This window comes from Capronia epimyces (assembly GCF_000585565.1).
Source record: "Capronia epimyces CBS 606.96 chromosome Unknown aczIQ-supercont1.3, whole genome shotgun sequence".
Lineage (NCBI taxonomy): Eukaryota > Fungi > Ascomycota > Eurotiomycetes > Chaetothyriales > Herpotrichiellaceae > Capronia > Capronia epimyces.
Window position 1 is genome coordinate 1,388,868 of NW_006912906.1, and position 21,577 is coordinate 1,410,444.

General features: G+C 53.0%; 8 protein-coding genes across 8 annotated transcripts; 4 read left to right on the top strand and 4 right to left on the bottom strand.

The window, feature by feature from the left end:
• Nucleotides 1-698: 698 nt before the first annotated feature.
• On the top strand, nt 699-3,485 carry A1O3_03765 (uncharacterized protein; the record flags this gene model as incomplete). Its single annotated transcript, XM_007733900.1, has 3 exons — nt 699-1,031; nt 1,086-1,687; nt 1,736-3,485. 3 exons carry the CDS (start codon nt 699-701, stop codon nt 3,483-3,485), a joined length of 2,685 nt encoding a protein of 894 aa, XP_007732090.1.
• A 1,611-nt stretch (nt 3,486-5,096) lies between these two features.
• Nucleotides 5,097-6,917, top strand: A1O3_03766 (uncharacterized protein; the record flags this gene model as incomplete). The annotated part of the gene is made up of 1 exon (XM_007733901.1): nt 5,097-6,917. The coding sequence occupies one exon, from the start codon at nt 5,097-5,099 to the stop codon at nt 6,915-6,917; it is 1,821 nt and encodes a 606-aa protein (XP_007732091.1).
• Nucleotides 6,918-8,396: 1,479 nt separating this feature from the next.
• A1O3_03767 (uncharacterized protein) lies at nt 8,397-9,401 on the bottom strand (the record flags this gene model as incomplete). The annotated part of the gene is made up of 1 exon (XM_007733902.1): nt 8,397-9,401. One exon carries the CDS (start codon nt 9,399-9,401, stop codon nt 8,397-8,399), a length of 1,005 nt encoding a protein of 334 aa, XP_007732092.1.
• Nucleotides 9,402-9,876: 475 nt separating this feature from the next.
• Nucleotides 9,877-11,461, bottom strand: A1O3_03768 (uncharacterized protein; the record flags this gene model as incomplete). Its single annotated transcript, XM_007733903.1, has 3 exons — nt 9,877-10,183; nt 10,236-10,613; nt 10,680-11,461. 3 exons carry the CDS (start codon nt 11,459-11,461, stop codon nt 9,877-9,879), a joined length of 1,467 nt encoding a protein of 488 aa, XP_007732093.1.
• Nucleotides 11,462-11,984: 523 nt separating this feature from the next.
• On the top strand, nt 11,985-13,107 carry A1O3_03769 (uncharacterized protein; the record flags this gene model as incomplete). Its single annotated transcript, XM_007733904.1, has 2 exons — nt 11,985-12,403; nt 12,468-13,107. 2 exons carry the CDS (start codon nt 11,985-11,987, stop codon nt 13,105-13,107), a joined length of 1,059 nt encoding a protein of 352 aa, XP_007732094.1.
• Nucleotides 13,108-14,378: 1,271 nt separating this feature from the next.
• Nucleotides 14,379-15,616, bottom strand: A1O3_03770 (uncharacterized protein; the record flags this gene model as incomplete). The annotated part of the gene is made up of 4 exons (XM_007733905.1): nt 14,379-14,581; nt 14,682-15,032; nt 15,124-15,265; nt 15,335-15,616. The coding sequence occupies 4 exons, from the start codon at nt 15,614-15,616 to the stop codon at nt 14,379-14,381; spliced, it is 978 nt and encodes a 325-aa protein (XP_007732095.1).
• Nucleotides 15,617-16,380: 764 nt separating this feature from the next.
• On the top strand, nt 16,381-18,551 carry A1O3_03771 (uncharacterized protein; the record flags this gene model as incomplete). Its single annotated transcript, XM_007733906.1, has 8 exons — nt 16,381-16,410; nt 16,506-16,833; nt 16,964-17,209; nt 17,281-17,529; nt 17,598-17,741; nt 17,826-17,952; nt 18,082-18,310; nt 18,408-18,551. 8 exons carry the CDS (start codon nt 16,381-16,383, stop codon nt 18,549-18,551), a joined length of 1,497 nt encoding a protein of 498 aa, XP_007732096.1.
• Nucleotides 18,552-19,219: 668 nt separating this feature from the next.
• Nucleotides 19,220-21,433, bottom strand: A1O3_03772 (uncharacterized protein; the record flags this gene model as incomplete). Its single annotated transcript, XM_007733907.1, has 7 exons — nt 19,220-19,973; nt 20,091-20,273; nt 20,357-20,469; nt 20,606-20,740; nt 20,847-20,938; nt 21,037-21,149; nt 21,282-21,433. The coding sequence occupies 7 exons, from the start codon at nt 21,431-21,433 to the stop codon at nt 19,220-19,222; spliced, it is 1,542 nt and encodes a 513-aa protein (XP_007732097.1).
• Between the last annotated feature and the right edge of the window lie 144 nt (nt 21,434-21,577).

Below are 21,577 nucleotides of genomic sequence, written 5' to 3' on the forward strand. Positions count from 1 at the left end.
CGTGATAACATGACAGTCATTCATAAATACCCGACACCTACCCGGTACCTCCTCATAGTTGCAACATGAGACGCGGTGGTGACTTGGATGCGTGCTGCTTTCCCCGCATATTCCCTTGTCGACGCGCCTTGTCTGGAACTTCGGTCAGAGGTTTACCCCATCTCCAAAATATCTATCTAGGTCTAGGCGACAGACTGCAGTGGTTGCAACCCAGTGCTAGGCAGTAAGATACAGTACTTAGCAGGAGCGCAATTGATTCTCTCCTTATCCAGGCAAGCTCTTATGACGATGAACCGAGATTGCTGGAGTCAATCGTCGATCAGCATTGGACAGAGCCATTTGATGGGGGGTGGCCAACCTAGGAGTAACAGAGAGTAGTTTCACCAACCCCTGGCCCACTTGCATTGATCCATCCTGCGCACTGTGCTTCATGTCTTCGACTCTCTTCTGCCGTCTTGTCTGGTCATCCTTGACGACATCCTTTCCTTTGTCTCCTGTCGGTGTAGGAACACTTGCTCTCCCCTCGCACGGTCGCTGGCGAACCCTGCGAGCAGTCTTTCCTTTGATCGTTGCGGCACACCCAACCTCCACGAGGGCTCACTCTTTTGCCCTCCGCCCTGCCCCTCTGACCGCCTCGCTGGTCCCTCCGTTCTCTCATAAATACCGCGGCTGTCGTCAGATTCAACATTACACCAACTATGGCCGAAGTGACCGCGGAGCACTCTCCCGACATGTCCATGGAACACGCTCCAGAATTAGAGGATGAGATATCACCGCAGAATGTGCCTCTTCCAAGAAGCTCGATGATCACTGTACGACTCTCTGATGTATCTGTCCTGTCGAGCCTCGATGAAGACCCCGACCTGGCACGCTCGCCAGAAGCTGCAGCACCCGAAAGCTCTCCTTCGTCAACCCGATCTAGCCGTTCCTCATCACAGACTTCCGGAAGCACCCCTTCGCTGAACTCAGTAAATTGGGAAGGACTGGAAAAGACGGAAGAACAAGAGCCTAAGGATGAAGCGAGTGACGAGGTGAGTTGGTACTAGCCAGACATTCAGCGAAACATGCATGCTGATCCGAGCCAGTCCACGGCTCTACTGCTGGCCCGTCTCGAGAAGGAAAACGCCGCCTTGGCCACAGATCCGAAAGCTGGAATAGCATCAAGTACCCGCCCGCGGAAGAACACGCGGCCGCCTTCGATACAACAACTGAAGAGATTGGTTGACGGGCCGCAACGTCAGTCGTTGAGATACTCACTGCTACCTGCTCCGCCAATGACCGAGTTGGAATTCTGGGCGGCATTGGTTCAGGACTACACCCAGACCGCCCAACGACTCCCAACGCTCACATCCAACAAGATTCGTGGTGGAGTGCCACCGCCTCTTCGAGGAGTTGTATGGCCAAGCATCGCCCGGGCACAGGATCCTTTTCTGCATTCCGAGTACCAAAAACTGTCCAACGAACCAAGCCCATATGATGCTCTAATAGGGAAAGACGTGGGCAGGAGTTTCCCGAATGTCGACATGTTTCGGGAGAAGGATGGTGATGGTCAACGAATGCTGGGAAAGGTCTTGAAAGCCTTCAGTCTCTATGATGACAAGATTGGATATTGTCAGGGTCTTGGGTTCGTTGTCGGACCACTCCTGATGCACATGACCGAGCCTGAAGCATTCTGCATCCTCGTGAGGTACGACAACATCCGTTCTCTGCCATGACAATGTTAACCGAGCTGCAGACTCATGGAGCACTATGACCTTCGATCGTGCTATCTACCAGATCTATCGGGTCTCCATCTTCGGATCTATCAATTCCAACAGTTGCTGACCCGCCATTTACCCGAGCTGGCTGCCCACCTCGAGGACCTCAAGGTCGAACCACTTTACGTGTCTCAATGGTTCTTATCCTTCTTTGCTGTTACATGTCCACTTCCCATGTTGCTGCGGATCTACGATGTCATCTTGTCCGAAGGAGCAACAGAAACCCTGATGCGAGTAGCTATCTCACTGATGCAACGGAACGAGAAGAAGCTTCTGGCATTCACCGAATTTGAAGATGCCATGCAGTTTCTACTCTCCCGAAGTCTATGGGACACCTATGCCCAGCAGGCCGATGAACTGGTTGCAGATTTTGTATCAGTCACCGGCTTGGTGAGCCAGGAACTTCTCCAGTCACTAGAGGCCAGTTTCCAGCAGTCGCAAACTTTATCCGCCGCCCCTTCTTTGATGACTGCAGCCTCAAACTTCTTGGGTCGGTTTTGGGCCAGTTCGACACACGGCCCGTCTAGGTCCACAAACTTGAGTCTTCTTATCCCAGGTAACAACACATCAATCAGAAAATCATCCTCAGGCCACAGCTTGACTTCGACGCTGAACTCGGTCGAGACAACCAACTCAGATACCAGCACCCTTGCTACGGACTTGTCTGATGAAGGATCTTTGAAGGTAGTTTCTTCGACCGCCGTTGTAGTAGATACCAACAATATTCCTACATCAAACTCCAGTGACCGAAATTTGCACCACCAAATCGAGGACCTGCTTACGGAATTGTCCAAACTTCAGCATCAACAAGTTGAGCTCGCTCGAGAACTACAGAAAGAGCGCGAAGAACGAGAAGAGGATCGTCAAATTGCACGAACTTTGCTGGATCGGCTCCAACAGCAAACAGCAGAGATCAGAGAGATTGCTGGAGGAGAAGCTACCGATGAAGATGTCGCTTTGGATACTCTCATGGAGGCGGCTAATCACCAGTTGCGCCAGGCAGATTCAAAGCGGTTGTCTATAATGCAATCAAAACATCAGCTCCGTGACTCGGTGTCTGAATGGAAAGAAAGGCACGAGTCCGAAGCGATGAAGTGCCAGGAACTCATGAAGCAGCTCGACGAGCGCGAAGCCGAACATAACTCGCTCAAAGAAGACTTGCGTGAAGCACGGTCAAGAATCCAAGATGCGCATAGGGAGAAACAACGCCTGGAGCGGACTGTGGCGGAGCTGCGGTCTCGGAATAGCGCCGTCCCGGAGTCACCTTCAGATACTTATACCCCTGTCACTGAGACCCCCGACCAGAAGTGGCCTCCTGCAAAGCCTGGGCTCCGAGAGCTGAGGCTGGGCAAGCCTGATTCCTCTAGGTTGTCCAGCATCACGCCGGGACCATTCTCCAAACGGTCGAGCAGCCTTAACACCCAGGCCATCCTTGCAACCGACAACCACGAGCCCGTCTCTAACGAGGCGCTCCTGCTTGAGCTAGTGAATGCAAAAACTGCCGAGGCAGTAGCTCGACAGGAACTTGAAGAGACCAAGGGAAAGCTGGAGGCGCTGCGAAAGATCTTGGGTGGGTCGAGTACATCGCCGGTAGCACGCGCAAGCTCATCAGAGTCGCCGACAGCCTCGATCTCTTCAGAGACCAAGGACACGCCGAAAGCATCATCTCATACCACATCAGCAAGTACTGGTGGATTTTTCAGCGGCTGGGGCAAGCGGGGTACTTGACAGCCAGCCATCACAGGCATTATGTTAGATAATCCGTTGTAATTGACGATCTAGAAAGTCAGGTCCCAGTTGATTGTTGTAAGAGAGACTTCTCTTTATCCAGCGTATGAAGCAATTCAGTTGAACTGGAATAATTTGCCATCTCAATATCCTGATCCTCAATATTTGTAATAGATGATGCCCCGTTTGTCCTGTGATCTTCAACAGCGGGGCTCGAGACTCTGCTTAGCGTGACCATCAAACAACAACTGGGATCCAGTGCGAAGCTGAGTTGTGCGAAGCATATCGAATCCTCATTGTAAGCTTTGTTGGGCTTTAACAGACTTGCGTTGGAACGGGGCTCATAAGGCTCTACTCTCCTTGCCCAAACATTCCCCATCAATGACTCTCGCCGGTCCCTTTCGCCATGATTGCGCCTTCCAACCCCAGAAAACGCAACCGCCTGGTGTACCGGTTGATGTCCCAACTCACTCAAGCACCATTGCCGGCCCCAGATATCCGGCTTTCTGGACGCCGCTGACCTCAGACTGACCTGGCCTACTGTACAAACAGTGGTGCGCCTGGTGGCATGATCCAGAGGTACCGTAGCTGATCCAAGTACTCCGTACCACTCAGTCGATCGGGCCCATGCCGAGCATGTTCGCTGCTTGGTCAAGTACTGTGCAAATCGAGCCCTGCACCCATTAGAACGCCATTTCGCGCGCAGGACGACGGCGAACTTAGCTTCGAGCCATGGCATGGCATTTCAAAACTGCCCCTCCACTTACCCTCCCCGAGAACCAAGGCGTTGTCAACAAGAACGAGGCAGGTCTTTGGTCTTTCTCTCCTTCTCGGGCTGGAACCCATCGTATTGTACAGCAAGAGCACAACATTCGCTTGAAGGGACTGACTGTCTGCGAACACTGTGTGCGCGTTCCCTCACATAAAAAAAGCCATCATGGCGCGATCGATATTGATATCCTTTGAAACCAGCAATAGAGATACTGCGGTGGGTGCGTTGAGCATGATATAACATGACATTACATATCAGGCCAGGCCAGGAAAGAGCTCTTGGGAGTATGCTATGGCATGGCATCGCCTCGAGACGAGTAGGAGTTGGTGAGAATCGGATCTCTGGGTCTCAGCCTCGTCTAGCGAAGTCACCATCAGCTTCACAAACTTTGAATCTATGCCCGATCATGGCGGAAGAGATGATTGGATTCAATATTCACCTGCTGTCTGGCCTACTGTGCTCACGCGTCAGCTCATGGGCCACCTAGAAGACGAGATCAGGCGAGGCGAGTAGCTGTCCATCCGGGATATGTTTCTAGTGTCATTGAGTCTGGTTTTGCCGCACCCTAACGAGAAACCAGCGAGAGAGCAAAAGCGCGCTTCACTTCGCACGTGTCTAGGGTGCAGGCAGTCCAACATTTCTCTCGCTTGCTTGGATGCTTGCTTACTTGCTTACTTGCTTGGGCTTGCCTTGTTGTTTGGCTATTCAAGTTTGAACTCGCTCCGCGCTTCTCGTCTCCTTCCACTACCGGTCTATCTGCTTCTACTACTACTATGCGTCGTTCATGAAGAGCATCGAGCGATTCCTTTAAGTTCTCAGTCGTTTCTTTTGGAGACAATATGGCCATGTCTATGGCTGACCAGCACCCTATTCCTCGGCCCTTGGACAACAGTCGCGACCACTATACGACTTGGACTGGTGTTGACGACAAGGTCGATCTCGCTGACTCACAGATCTCTGGTAGTGGTTGGTATGGCACCGTCGAGACGACGGCTTTCATTGCCGCCAACCTCACACTCCCGCAATGCACCAGAATCTTTTCGTCCTATGCCGACGACGACGAAGCTCCGGCCTTTGCACACATGAGCCTGAGCCCGTGGACGCAGTCGTATCTAAGCTTGCTGTATGGAGAGGGCGGCCTTGCTTTGCACCATTCCGAATATAACGAGAGCATGAAGCGACAACGTGATGCCTGGCTTCTACGCAGGGAGGGGGAGAGAGAATACCACAGAATGCAGTTTGGCCGACATCAAAGACAGGCTAATGTCCATGAGGAAGACATGGTACAACGTCGCAATGATGCTTTTTGGGCTCAGCCCGGTATCGCTCAACAGGTACTGCATCCAGCATTGCGTGCACCTCCAGCACTACCCATCCAATCGGCCCGACCGTTACCATTGCAAGGTTCTCATCCCCTACAGCAAGGCTCTCATCCCCTACGGCAAGAATATCGACCACCGCAAGTACCCGTGCTCAGAGCCAGCCAGACCCACACAGGTCATCCAAATGCTGCTCACTCTCAGGCACAGTCCCTTGGAGCAAGTTTGTCGCACGCCGGCCACGAAACGCAGACATACCAACCCGCCTCCAGTGCCAGTGCCAATGCCAGTGCCAGTGCGACAGTAGATGTGCGTGCACCCAGACCAGGACCAGTGCCTGGAATCTTGCGTCCACTCGCCGTTGCGACAATGTATCAGCACCGAACAACACAAGCACGAACAGAAACAAGCCTTCCTCCCGGCCGTACATCAGATCAAAATAATGGCTTCGGGACTATCCACCCGGCGCGGCTGCCATCCACCTCAGCATATAGCAGCGGCCCGACCTCTCAGTCGTCTCGCTACGTCTCTCTCACCGACCTTTTCAAGAGACGTCGGCTGACCGAAAGCTCGTCCGTGGAAACAGCTATTGCCGACTGGTTGTCCCCATTTCCCATGACCATGCCACTGCCGAGCGCAGCAGGGACGGCTCCGAGTCTCAACCCTACTCGTGATGTTGACGTTCACCAGTCCGACGCTCTCTTTTCTTCGCGACATACAACAACTAGACCAAGAGACAGCACGGCGGCAGGTGAAGTGAGTTGGCGTCGGATCCGGCCTGGTCAGAGATCTGAGTTGGAATCGGGAGAGAGCACATCGACGACCAGTGGCCAGTACGACGACGACGAAACCGAAGACGAATACCAAGACGAAGAAGCCACACACATGTGGACAAACGCGACGGACTATTATTCAAAGAATCTCACTGGCAGAGAACCGACTACTAGTACGAGAAACCACATAGGCAGAGACCAGCTGACCCCAACTCTTGTCGGCGACGAGACAGAAACTGACCCAGATATGGACTCGGATATGGACATGGATATGGACTCGGACAAGGATGTGACACCAGGCCCTGACATTCCACGACCACAAAAGCGGCCGCGACCATCGTCAGAGTCAGACGCAGACACAGACGCACAAGCAGCAGCGGTAGGACAATCAGTGTCGCAAACTCTGTCCGACATGATTGGCAGCGAGACATCTAGTAGCGAGACTTCAGACGGCGCCGACCCTGACTTCAAGTTGCCTAGCCGCCGGCCTCGACGACGACCCGGTGGCATGTTGAGCCGTCCAAAACAGCCACGAGGACGTCGTCACAGCCAGCGAATCGGAAAATAGATGTGCACAGGCAAAAGAAAAGAGACTGGAAAGCCAGATAATGTTGCCGTGGCGGAATTCCGAGTGTGAAAAGGCCATCTATTTGGCCGTTTTTCAACACTGCAAAGGCTGTCTGTGTCTGTGTCAGCTCCTGCTGGTTTCAATCTGGAGGTTATGAGGTGTGAGGTGTCGTTCGTCTGTATAGTACGCTGTGGCTGGTTGTGGCAAGGCTGTCCGAGGTATCCTGGTGCTGGATCCAGACTTCCAAGGTTCCATGTCAATTGGGGCTTCGCTGCTGGATCAGCGTATCTGTGGGAACGCAAGACTGGCCGGAGCACTGTTGCTTGGGCGTCGAATCTTGAAGAGACGATCAAGTTTGGCGCTGTTGGCGTGAGGCGCTTCTTTGTCGAGTAGGATACCGGATGTTTTGAACAGGCTAGACGATTGCTTTAGAAAGGGAGAGGCGGCCACAGCAAAGCTGAAAGAAGGCGTGGCAGGAATAGAAAAAAGCAAACAGGGAGAAATAGCGAGCTAGATTGTAGGAATCAGTCATGATAAAACGAACTCGCTGCTTTCAATCACTCCCGGCCTTGTTGTTCTTCGCCGTTCGAGAAATTACCCTCATCTATGTCTGTCCGGTTCAGTCCGCTGCTTGCTGGCTGTTGTACGGATACATGCCAGTCTTAGAACATACAACACCTCGCCCTGCCAAAGGCGAGTGCATCCGAGGAGGGGGAGCAGAATGCGAGTGGCAAATCTTGGTTTCCTCTTCAATCCCCATCTTGCTCAGTTGGATGGTTGCGTACTCGGGTTTTCCAACAGACTTGGTTCAGCTTGATAATCTGGATATCCTGTCCAGCATCCGGGAGAGGTAGATGACCTATTCCATTCGTACACCCGTAACCATTCATTCCTTTTTCTCTTCTCCCTGTCAACCTGGTTCGTACACCCGTGTCATTCATTCCTCCCTCTCCCCTCCCTGCCAATCTGGTTCGCTCTTCCTTCCTCTCTTCTCCTTGTCAATCTTGTTCGCTCTTCGGATGAGTGGAGCCGATCTGAGATATGAACCATGGGTAGCCTCCCGAAGCAATCTCGAGCTGAACGCAGCTATTTGCCAACTGGCTATGGACAACTTCTAGAGCTGAGCGCAGCTATTTGCCAACTCGCTATGGACAACTTCTCGAGCTGAACGCAGCTACTTGCCAACTGGCCATGGACAACTTGTTCAGCGGGAGAAGCCGGGGGTCCCATAGTTCAAAGAGCACTCTAGCCGGTCTTGATGTTTGGCCGGGGTGCGATCCACGGAAAGGCAGCTGGAGACTTCAGCCCAGCCGTGGTCTCATTCTAGCTGTAGACCTCAGCCCACCGTGCTCTCATGCTGGCTGTGTCTTTATGTTGGCGGCCAGTAGCGCCAGGAACGGATCTCGCCACTATGAGATGGACCACTTGAACAAGTAGGTGGATTTCTTAGATTTGGATTTGAATTTCCAATTCACGGTCTCAACCCTCGTCCTCGTCATCACTGCTCGGGAAGTCAAGATCGAGCTTCCTCTTTGGCGCTTGAGCGGAGGCGGGAGCAGCCGCGCCCGTGTGCAATGACTGGGATGCAGATGCCTGTGGCGCGGCCGGCTTGACCTCGTCGCCAATCGACATTCTCGACATGCCCGGACTTGGCCATGTTCCTCCTATTTCCTCTTCCTCTGTCCGCTCGACCTCGGCTTCTGCAATGTCCTCGCTCGCCCGGACCAATCTTTCCACTTCACGTTCGACAGCAGCTTGAACCTCTTCATCTCCGCTAGACGTGTGCTGCTGCCGCTCCTGGAAGAGCTGGAGTTGCCCTAGAGCGCCGACGCGCAGAATGTTGGCGTCCGGAAATGCCATGCCCAGCTGAGCGCGAGTGAGGGCGATTGTGTTGTGGATGCGTTCGAGCTCGGCTTCCGTCTCCGCCGTAGCATTTCCATTTCCATTTTCATTCCCGGTCGCCGGGCCTGCCGAGTCAGGGACACCGTTGGTCGTCGCCGACGTCTTGCGTTTTGCGGCCACTTTCCTCTTTACGGCCTCCGCTTCTGCCTCCCTTGCGGCTACGGCATTATGTTTTCCAATACGGGCCGCAAAGGCCAATAAGGTGTGGTAATCAACCTCTGCTACTTTCGCATCTTGATCATCATCATAGTCTTCCTCTTCCTCCTCGTCCGAGTCCAGCGTGTTCAGTATTGACGGATGAACCTGACCGATCTCTTGCCTCAAGGCGACACAGCGCTTGATGGTGTCTCTGAGCTGCTCTTGTAGGCCTGCGACTTCGGAGCGAAGGTTTAGAATGCGAGCATAGTTCTGTTGGTGTCTTTGGAGGAGGTTGAGAGAGGCGGTTAGGTTGTCGTCGTCCAAGATGAGATCTTTAGCTATCTGCGGTGCATTGGTGAAGGCGTTGGTTTGGGTGAGAGATGTGACGAGCGAGTTGAGGTGGGTTTCCAGGGAGTTGAGGGGATCGAGCACGACAGAGTCCATGGCCAGTAAGCCCGATAGAGTCCTCTGCATAGCAGTAGTGAGACGCTGTCAGCTCATGCTGCTTGTAGTTCGCAGCGAGTTCGTGATTAGCAGAGAAGGCTGATCGCATGCAGTGGAGGAAGAATCAAGGCCCGACGCGGTGGAAATATCCCGCTGCTTTAAACAGGCCACAGCCTCGTTGCAGCCTCGGTGCAGCCTCGCTCACCTCAGGAATATCGCTCGCCCTCCTTCTCGATTTTCCACTTTCATAATTGTGTTCAATATCGTGATCATTCACCGATACATCGGTGAAGGCTTAGTATAGAATGTCTCTGGGACCACGGGCTGGATCGGGGCGGCTCAGGCGTTTATACTACATCTACTAACAAATATTTGAGGAACAGTCATCAGTCACGTTGTGCTCAGACCTCAAGACAGAAATGAAATGGCAGGTGTTTTGCGGTGCTATGTTTTCCGAGAAGTTTTTGCATCAACCCTAGAATACCCACGTCTTGTGGTAAGCCTCTTGGGCACCCAGAAGATCGTCAATGACACGAGACAGCAGCTCAACCACGACATGTTTGTTCCGCTCCTGCAAGCGTTTTGTAGCTGCCCGAAGATTGTAGAAAGTGCATATTGGCATTATCATGGCCTTGTCTTCACCTTGCCATTTCACAACATCAAGAACCCATCTGCACACCATGTCGAGCCCACTCGACGACCTGCCCATATTTTGATGGTCGCTCTCACTTTTGGGATATTCGAGGGTGTCGAGAATGGATTGGTGGAGAAGGAAAAGTAGCCTTGCGATTTTGCTGTTAGCCACAACCGAGGCTCACCGTCCATGAAGCTTACCTGACACAGAGCGCAGTGGAAACGCAGACTAGCGTTTGCCACCAATCTAGCTCATTCAGAAGCACCTCGAGGAAGCTGCGGACCTTGCTATCAAGCTCCGTCAATTCTGCAAGTTTGATCTCAGGATTTCTGGCGGTAGAGCGCGTGATGAACAGTAGTCGCTCCAGTAGAAAGACCGACTGTGCTTGCCGTCCGAATAGAGCGGCGTCAGCGGCATCTAGGCCTGGAAGTGTGCCTTGGTTCAGCGCTTGCAAGTCCGACCCCGGTTGAGATTCAAGCCCCGCTGTTGGGTTGAAATCTGACGGCAATCGACAATCAGGACCTGGATACTCTGTCTGCGGCTGGAGATCTCTTTGGTCCATCTCACACAATATAAGTCTGAGTTGCAACTTCAGCAACAGTTCTCGACTTGCACCTTGGCATTGGGTTTGTATTCATTCGTACCTCTCGAGCATCGCAATCGACCATGCGAGGTTCTCCCTCTCCTTGGCCTCTAATCGGGAGTCACTCACTGAGGGTATTTTTATTCCCATGACCCGTGCTAAGCCCGCACAAGTCATCATGGAGATGTATGCGGTCTCTGGGCGGAGAGATGCGTATTCACGTAGTGCGATGAGGAGTGCCGCCTGCACGAGTCGCAAAGATGTGCAGAGAGAAGCCTGAGCTTGGGATAAGGCCGACTTAGTGGTCGTGTAGAGTATCTCTTGACTTGCACGAGGTGGTCGCAAAGAGGGATCAAGGGTGGGAAGTATATTCAGCAGCATGGTGAGAAGTAAGACTGTGAAATCCGCGGGTGGAAGACGTCCTTCTTCTCGATACCGTGACGCATCTCGACGCAAAGAGTCGGGCGATAATGCAGGGAGCCATTTATGGAAGGCTCGAAAGTAGTGGTCGATGATGCTGTCGTATGTAAGCTTGGTAAGTTGAGTATAGTGCTGGGCCAACTGATTGAGCGATTCATCCACCGACTGCGGCGAAACGCAGAGAGTAGAGGGGCGAGTCGGAGTTAGAGTGGGAGACGGGGATCGAAGGGGCACAAAGTATCTGCCTGGATTAGATGCTCGGTGGACTCGACTCTTGGGCTGCGATAGATCGTATCTGCAGAGTCGCTGGTGACTGGCGCAGAAACCGCAGGTGGGCAAGATTTTGTCGCATGCCTTTTTCCTCAACATGCAGGCATGACAGACATTCCGAGCACGATTCGTAACGGTGACGGTGTCGGCCATTGATCACCGTATGGTCGGGTAGATCACGATCGCTGTGGGCAGACTATACTATCAGGTCAAGGTGGAATGACGACGGCGAGGACGAGTACATACTGCGTACATATTCAGAGCGGCCGCCCCTAACCTTTTGCAGGGAAGTACGGTCTCCATGATTAATACTACCACATCATCACCATCCCATCATCATCCACCTACCATCCACCTCCCATCCTTGTCGCAGTGTCGGCCGCCGCTAACTCGATCGAGATCTCGATCGGGCCCAAATCGTGCAATGGACAAAGACAGGCCCAGCATCTCATCCAAGTTCACAGCATCAAAAGAATACGATGACAAATGGGCGGTTTATGCAAAACAATGCCTGCAGAGTCTACAGCTATATCATGGCTGGTGTCGGCTGTCCGCCGTCACCGTCCATCGACCTGTACATCCACCTTCCCTCCAGCTTGACCTTGCAAGAAACTTCAAACAATCGTAGAATCCTTACCTCCACATTGTACCTCAGTTTCCAATACCAACCGCAAACATGACCTCCGCGACGGCAGAGACGACGGCTCAGCTGCAGTACACGCAATACGGCAGCCCCCTCAAGATGGTTCATGTGCCCAAGCCTGCGTTGGCCCCCGAGGAGGTGCTGATCCGGCAGCGCGTCATTGCACTCAACCTGATTGACGTGAAGCAGCGAGATCTGGGTGGCATCCTAATCCCGCACTGGCCATGGGTGTTGGGCATCGAGGGCGCCGGCATTATCGAAGCCGTGGGCTTGGATGTGCGCGGCCTACAGCCGGGCGACGAGGTCATGGCCTGGGAGGGCGGCGGCGCGATCGCAGCCGGTGTCGAGTTCTTTCCACACGGCGGCGCATACCAAGAGCACGTGGCGGTGCCGGCGTTCTTTGTAGGCAAGAAGCCCAAGAACATTACTCTTCAAGAGGCTGCATCACTGCCGTGGGTCATGTTTCCATTCTGACGCGTGTGGGGTTCGCATCAGAGCTGACCTGGCTTTCGACAGCATCTGCTTCGTCACCGCCGTCTGCACCATTGTCAACAGCCTCAAGATCCCGCTGCCCTTCCTGCCGGGCTTGTCAACCGACGGGCAGGCTCCCTCCTCGGTGCTTGTCCTGGGTGGTAGCTCCGTCACGGGCGCCGCGGCGATTCAACTCCTGCGAGAAGCCTACCCATCACTGCCTATTCTGGCAACGAGCTCAACGAAGCACTTCGCACGACTTCACGACCTCGGCGCTACCTCCGTCGTCAATTACAGGTCTCCATCTGCGGTGGCTGATATCAAGGCCGCGTCGCCAGGAGCCGCCGGCGTCGATGTGATTATCGATTGCGTGTCGGCCGGTGCCAGCCAGACCGATATATGCGACGTACTTGACCCCGCTGGCTCAAAGCATTACGCTGCTGTCATCACCGGCGTACCGGTTCCAGTACCGGAGGGAGTCACCTTGGTTGACGGCAACGCATATTCCATGCTCGACATGCAGGGTGGCAGGCAGCTCATCTCTTCGCTCACCAAGCTTGTGGAGGAGGGCAAGTACAGGGTGCCACTACCGGTCAGGGTTGTTGGGCATGGATTAGAAGAGCTTCCCAATGTCATGGACGAGGTGAAGAGTGTCAGTGGAGAGAAGGTGGTCGTGACGCTGTAATCCTGCTGGATATAGTCTTCAGCGATCTGCAACGAGCAGATGACAGTACAATGGTGAAAAGAAGAAGTTAGTCTCAAAGATATCTGTACACAGACGACGTACTATCAGCTGAGCTGCATCAATCGCATGCTTCCACTGTATGCTTTCCTCAAACGCCAAAAATCAAAATCAATAATCATTATCATTGCAACAATTCATCCCATTCGCTAGGCCAATGCCAGCGGAAAGGTTCTAGACGAAACGAAATCATGGCCCTATGGCTCCCTTCCCACTCGATCGGCCATGGCCGAACGGGACCCCTGAACCGGACCTGTAAGTACCTTACCTACTATACGCCGCGAAACTGGAACGATCACGATTCTTTGCCCACCCACAGTCATATAGTACAGTACAGTACACATAGTGAGGTGTTCTGACCACCTTTAGTAGGCAGCACTGCTCCATCCGGTGTGTTCTGTCCGAGAGCCTTAGGCCCGAAATCTTGCTCGGTCCTCCCCATGGCCTGATGTGTTACAACCTTAAGGCAGGCGACTATGTACTCCATACACATAAATTACTGTACCGTCCCTCAAGCCTTTCCATCTCCATGTTTTCAGAGCCAGAGCTACAGTACAGAGTATATTGTTGGGATATCTCATTCTCAGTCTAGAGTGTGGTGTTAGGATATCTCAATCCCAGTCCATCATAGCCACAGGTCATCAACTCTATGTCAGTGTCGAGAGAGAAGGACTTTCTAACAGTCGCTATTGTTAGTAGTAGCTTGTCGTGGTTCCTTCTGGGAGACAGGTGTTTCGGATGACCAAAGCCTCTTTGGACGGACGCAATCGCAATGTAGGTAATACGTGAGAATATCCTAGCGGCGAGTTCTATAGTAGACTTCCTGGAGTGGAGTTGGAGTTTGTGTTTTCATTCACCTGGATGGATTACTGTGAGGAATATGGAATGAGGAATGACTTTGTCGGATCCCCTAATGACTTGAGCTGGAATGATTTGACTTGGACCACACGACTTGACTTCATATTCTCTGGCCAAAGTTAAAGTCCAGCAACGAGGTTTCAACCATGTCAAAGCCCGGTTCGTGATATCACGTTTTGCTCCTTCCCCTTCCCCTTCCCTAGACTTGAGGATTTGGGTAACCTGACCTAAGACGATAAATCGTACTACCATCTAGATTCAGATGTAGAAGCCAGGCAATACTTGGCTCACGGGATGAAATCATGGATGGTATCGCGTGATTTAAATCTCGAGGCGAGGCTCATCTTGACTTGACATCACAATATAGCCAGTGCGTTTGGAGGACTAGCCACGCCGCCGGGGATGTTTAGCACCTCGCTCGTGAACATGAAAGTCCATCGGCCTTCTTTGGCACACTGCTTCGACAACTCCTCCAAATCGAAGAGCTCGCCTATCGGCATTCCGAACCCGGAGAGCAAGGTTGGGTGCATCAGGTTTTCCATTCCAGCCAGGCCGGCGTCTATGCACGCAAGGATCAGTCAGTAAATGTAAGCAACTAGAATCAAATCGTCTCGTCTCTGCAGAAAACAGTGGCAGTGGCAGTGCACATATGTACTGACCCCAGACTTCGAACCCTGGCGAATCGGAGGCCACGCAGGAAAACTGCGTCTCCCACAGCCACTCGAGGGACTCAAGGGACCCTGTGAGCCCGGGATAGGCCATTTCCTTGCTTTCCATCTTCTTCTGCAGCTCGTCTTCGGAGAGCGAGCTGTACCTCTCAACAAAGCCGGTGCGTAGGAGCAAGATATCCCCAGGTTGAAAAGTGATGGTGTACTTGCGTGCGATCTCCTTGACCGTGGAAACCGATATGGATGTGGCAGACCATGGATCATATGGCAGTCCACTATCTTTGGCATACTTGACGTAGTCGATCAAAACTCCTCGACCCACGATCCCGCGTTTCGCCCATTCTGGAAAAGCGGTCAATACGTTCGTTGCTGGTAAGCCGGCGACGAGGAAAATGTGAATTGGGGGAAGATATACAAAGGGCTCTCTACTGACCCTGCATGCCATTGCGTTCAGACGTCATGGCCTTAAGCTCGGTCTGGGTGAAACCATTGTAGAAGCGTCCATCAGGATAACCCCAGTGCCGGAACCCATCCCATTGTGAGCTGGTTTGAGTGTTGAATTCCACGCGGTCATCCTGTCGAGAAACTGATGGTTAACCAATGCTCGAATGTGAGCAGTGGGAGGTGAAGTGGCCTCTTCTTACATTGACGTTCTCCCCGAGTTGGAATATCTCGTGCTTCAGCTTGGTTCGATAGAATGGCGGAATGTGCATCTCGTTGAGGCTCCAGTTCAGACCGATGGACACGCCCGTCTTGACCTCGGTGGCGGCCGCCCTGATGCGATCTGGTGTCAGACGGTTGAGACATCCCAATTGATCGTCCGGGCCCCAAAGACCCCAGGCCGAATGCGGTGGGTGGTCAGGCTGAAGCTGCAGGTTCTTGAAACTGACATGTTCTACGGGTACGGGGGTGGGAGCAGAAACCATCTTTGCGTTTGGGGACAACAATGCTGATGGGCAAAGGGAACGACAGGAAGCTTCATAGGGTTTGACTTATCCCGAGGCAGGCACCTTGGTGGCGCGCAAGCAAGTCTCCGGCCCCGATGGCCGATAGAGGAGTCAGGAGCCGCACCCCACTTTAGGATTTATAGGATGTATGGAGTGTACTCCGTACTCCGCTGGGTTCTTCGTGCCCCCGTGGGCGAGAGTGGTGGGGTCGACTGTAAGGCTCGGGGTGTTGACCGCCGGCGACCACCCCCTTGGAAACCTCTTGCAAATCCTCTTGCGAACTCTCTTGGAAACAGCCTTAGCGACCTAAGCCCCGAGACCGAGGCGAATGTGGGTATGCCTATACTCCGTAGAGTTTGACTATTAGTATATATACTCCCGCCAACTTGCAATCCACTTTGACTGTACTCCATAATGGGGATGATGCGGGAGGTTTCCGGTGCTCTCGGCGTTCACCGAACTCCTCCTCCCCGTCACCCCAGGAATCATCTACTCCGTACTGGGCGTGCATGTACTGTACATAGAGCCTTCTGGGCCCCCAGACCTTCTCCCCGGACCACGCGGGCGGCCTGAAGATTGAATTGACACGTTCCACTCTCTCGGCAACCAGACAAGATAGATAAATAGCTTCCACTCTCTACTGTAGCCATGCGCCCCCGTCTGTGTTTGTTCTATTCGAAGCAATCTCATCCCTCCTGATCCTGCCAGGTTAGAGACAGAGACCCGAGAGAGGTAGAGCCAGGATGGCACGCGTCACACTCCTTCAGATGACGGTATGCATGTCCTGTCCAGACATTGGACTCTCAGCAGCTTTATCTGGGAAAAACGTGAACCCAACCACTGACCATCACATACATATACACTATAGATCGTCACGTACGTGGCACTGGGCAGTCTCACATATGGCTACTGTGCGAGCATCATCGCCACCACGCTCGGCCAGCCTTCGTTCCTGGCCTACTTCAATTTCGCACATCGGTCGAACCCTACACAGATCATCGGTGCCATCAATGGGCTATTCCAGGCGGGTGGCTTCATAGGCACTATGAGCTGCACCGTGACCGCCGATTATCTGGGTCGACGCAAGGCTCTCTTGCTTGGGTCTTGTTTGTCAATCCTCGGAGGCGCCTTGCAGGCTGGAAGCGTCAATATGACAATGTACCTCATTGCTCGATTCATCACCGGCACAGGAATAGGTTCGTGAGCCCCGAACTGCCGGCTTACCCAGGGGTTAAGAAAGAAAGAAAAAAACAAAAACAAAACAGAAATAGCCTTGCCATTTCGTTTCTTGTCTCGACTCTAACTAAGTCCTGTTGCTGCATCTAGGTTCCTTGGTCACCCTAGTTCCTCTCTATCAAAGCGAGATTGCCCCTCCCAAAATCAGAGGCCTGCTCGTCGGCATGCACGGTGTGCTCATCTGTACGGGATACTCGATTGCGAGCTGGGTGGGCTTGGGCTTCTATTTCGTCCATGCCCGCGGCAGCCAGTGGCGTGTCCCGCTTGCCATCCAGTGCATCCCTCCACTCATCCTCGCGGCGGGCACCTTGTTTCTCCCGGAGTCACCCAGATGGCGTAAGTTTCCGCCTTCCGCCCCCTTCAACTCAAAGCCCCAGACTCAGACTGACTGGGTTGGCGTCCTCCAGTTTTGCTTCAAGAACGGGTCGAAGACGCATACAAGGCTTTCAAAGCTGTCAGAGCCGAGGCTTCAGATCCTGCGGACGAGGAGGCGGTGAGACATGAATTCAACCACCTCAACGCCCAGCTGCTCCAGGAGCGGCTGGAAGCAATCTCATTCATGGACTTCTTGCGGAAACCTTCTTACCGGAAGCGGTGCTTTGTCGGGTTTATGGTCCAGTTTACCGGACAGAGCACTGCGACCCAAGTTATCAACAGTGAGTCCCGTCTGCCCCTTCCAACCAGGACAGGGGGCGTGTGCTAAACAATCTCAACCGCCCAAAAGACTACGGCCCTTCTCTCTACTCTAGCCTTGGCTTCGGCACCGTCCAGCAGCTACTCATCCAATCCGGCTGGGTGACCATCTGTCCTTTCGGGAACTACATCAACGCCCTGGTGGTGGACAGGGTAGGCCGCGTGAAAATGCTAGGTATGTACCAAGCGTAGTACAGTATATCGTCGACAGGAACGTGCAATCGAACAAGTCAGACTAATCTGATCTTCTTGTCTCTAGTCTTCGGTTTCACCGGCTGCGTTCTTGCGCTGATCGGCGAGGCCATCACCGTCTCAGTCTACGCCCGAACGGGAGAAAGACAAGTGGCCGGGGCGGCGGTATTCTTCCTTTTCATGCACATTACTTGGTACGATGACCCTCTGCTTCTGCCTCTGCCTCTCTCTCTGTGTCTCTGCCTCTGCCTCTCTCTCTGTGTCGATGCCTATCGTCTATCCCCCCAGCCTCGTCTGACTGCTGACTTATCGCCTCGCTCCAGCTATTCCATCTCGGTGGATGCGACAACCTGGATCTACGCCTCTGAAATCTTCCCTACCCCCGTGCGCGCCAAGGGTATGTCGGTATCCATTTCGGGCCTGTTCGTCGCCACAATCATCTACCTGCAATGTGCGCCGACGGCCTTCGCCGAGATCGGCTGGAAGTACTACCTTGTCTTCATCTGCGCCACAGCAGTCATGATCCCTGTGGTCTGGTTCTTCTTTCCCGAGGTGAGTTCCCTGCCCTGGCGCACATCACTTGACCTATGGGCAGCCCGCTCCATGTTCTCTTTGGATCATCTTACTGATCCCGTTCCCCCTGCTGCAGACGAGTCAGAGTAGTCTGGAGCAGATTGGGGCCTTTTTCGGCGACAATGTCGAAGTCGACGACGATATCGTGCCGGAGAAGCAAAGAATCCAAACCGAACACATCGAGACCGAACACGTCGACAAAGTTGCCCAAGAACCATAGTGAACAGTGCACTGTCACCCGCATTGTCCAGAAAGGGGAAAATGGAGAGGCTCGACTGGAGCAGGATTTGCTGGTATATCTGTCTAACTTAGGCATTCCCAGCCTTGTGCTTTAACTGGAAGGTTGGTTTAGGCATACTATCTATACTATATAGTATGCGCTCCCCCTGCGACCCTTTGATGATGAACATGGAAAAATTTCAACCTTTGACAGAGACAAGGCATGTAGCACAGTAAAATATTAAAGGCAACCATCGATCTCATCTTGACTGTGCAGCTGGGCTATCAATCAATTGTCATTGTAGGTTGAGCGTTGCCTCCTGGGACGGTTTGAGTCATTGCACGAGTATATAGTATATGGATGAGTCTTTGCACCGACGTCTATGCCGTACCGTGTCCCGTGTCCACCACCGTGTCCCTGTCAAAGGTTGAAATGTTCCATGTTCGCTATCGTAGGGGTATGGGGGAAGCCCAGACTACATAGTGTATGGTATGCCTGTACCAGCCTTCTGGTTAAAGAACAAGGCTGGGAATGCCTAAGTTAGTGACTAAGTTTGACAGTCCCGTGCCCACCACCTTGAGCCAACGTCAAGTCGATCCGGTCCAGCCAGCCGGTTGTTACTTAGCCATGGTAGTTTTGTCTGTTATGGTCATGGTTCATGGTCATGGTCATTTGACTCCGACAAAAGCCACCTCCTCTTGGGGTTCGTCGGGGTAGGCGTCAAACTTGTATCGGCTTCCAGGATGAGTAGGATGCAGCCTGGATTGACCGGGAGCAGCATAGAGGTTCTCCCTAGCGGTTCCACCGGGCACGGCATAGTCGTTGGAACCCAGCCAGCCCCTCCGATCCAGCTCGGGGATCAGGTAGGTGATGACATCTTCCCAGGCCTGCGGCACGACAATATGACCGATGTTGAAGCCGTCGACGTCGGCCTCCAGGATGAAGCGTTCCAGATCATCGGCGACTTTCTGGGCCGTTCCGACACTCACGTTCCCGCTGCCGCCGACGGCAGAATACTCGCTCAGCAGCCGCGGAGTCCACGAGGTATAGCCGGTCGGCTTGTTGAGCAGTCTCTCCACCTGCGGCTGGGTGAGGCCTTGGAGCAGAGGGTGTTTCGGGTCGGTGGGAAACTCCTCGTCCCATGGGAATTTGCTGACGTCGACGCTGGACGTGCCGCCAAAGAGCGCGAGCCCACCTTCGGGAAGAGCATACTTGAGGTAATCGTTGTACTTGGCTTCAGCCTCTTCTTGCGTCTCGCCCAGCACTGCAGTGAATTGAGTGAAGAACTTCAACGAATATGGATCTCGCCCCTGCTTGGCCGCCAGCGCCCTTGTCTTGCGAACTTTCTCGCCCACGAAAGCCGCACTCCGCCCCCCGAGGAAGACACATTCGGCATGTTTGGCGGCAAATGCTGACCCGGTACTATAAAGGATCAGTTATACACACACACACACACACACACACACACACACACACACACACACACACATATATACATATGATTTAGGTACACGTGGTAGCGGATGGGTCAAGACTCACGAAGACATGCCTGCTTGAAAGATGACGGGCGTCCGTTGAGGACTGGGATCGACCTGGTGTGCACTGGAGCACTTGAAGTATTTGCCTTTATGTTCGATTTTCCGCACTTTCGCCGGGTCGGCATACGTCGAGATTGAGGCATCCCGAATCACAGCGTCGTCGGCCCATGAGCCCTCCCAGAGTCTGTAAAGCGAACGTTCAGCCGTGGCCGCGGCCGTGGAATTGATTACGTCGAGGCCAGCGACGCTCGGAACTCATTCACTCACTTGTAGACAAGATTCAGATATTCTTCGGCAATCGCATACCGCGTCTCATGCTCCGGCAGTTCCCCAAGGCCCATTGCCCGTGCTGATGTATTAGACCAGGAAGTCACAACGTTCTGAACCAAACCAAACCAAACCAAATTGAATTAGCCCAGTCCAGTGGTTGAAACGAAAAGGAAAAGGAAAAGCAAAAGCAAAGGCAAAGGGAAAAGCAAAAGGAAAAAAGGCGGCCTGGATTCCCAGCATACATACCCATGCAATCCGACCATTGGTGAGATGGTCTAGAGTGGAGAATCTTTTGGCCAGAATGAAAGGCGGCTCGAACGTGGTGCAGGAAGTAACACCAAAGGCGAGACTCTCGGTGACAGCAGCCATGGCAGAAATGATCTGAGCTGACGGTCAGCGAGATCTGGTTCCTAGCTGGCACAAGCTGGATGTAGTAGCATTGCTGGAATGATAATTCGTAGCATTGCAATGAGTGAAGACCGCTCACCGTAAACGGATCATAAAGCGGCCATTGTGTCGCCGACCGGATCGCTGGCTCGTGTGATCCTTTATAGATGTCATGGGTCCCGAAATTGTCAGCTAAGGTATCGCCCACATGTCAGTCGAGTCTCGAGAGAGTCAAAGTCAAGCCACCAGATGACACGGTACAACATGCAGGCCGGGCTGGGCTACTGTACCTAGGAAGAGAGCATTGAATTTGCCCTTCTCCAGCAACTTGGCAAGATTGATCCAGTAATTCAAGCGATTCTTGGTGATTGATTTGTCGTTCGGATTCTGCCATTGACCTGGACTGCACCGATCGGATACTCCGATGTCAGTAATGGAATGAGGTGCGGTGTGCTTCAATTGTATTTCAATGTAGAGGATGGGAATATCATATATCCAGAGTATATAGTAGATCTGGATAAGACAGGCGCCCTACCTGACGTGTCCCAACCCATTCATGTCAAAGGCATTGAGCAGGATCCTTTTCTTCTTGCCGTCGCTAGTGTAGCCATATTGTGCTTGGGTTCGTTCGGGCTGTTTATACTCTCCCTGGTTAGAGTAGAGACTGGCATCTGCTACAGGAGCCATTGCTGGTTCTGGTTCTGGTTGTACGGAGAAGAGAATCAACCTTTGCAAAGACGTCTCGAATACTGACTACCCCAAGAAATCTATTGCGAAGAGATAGAGACAGCAGAATTTCCAAGAAGACCGGAAACCGGCTACTAAGTACCA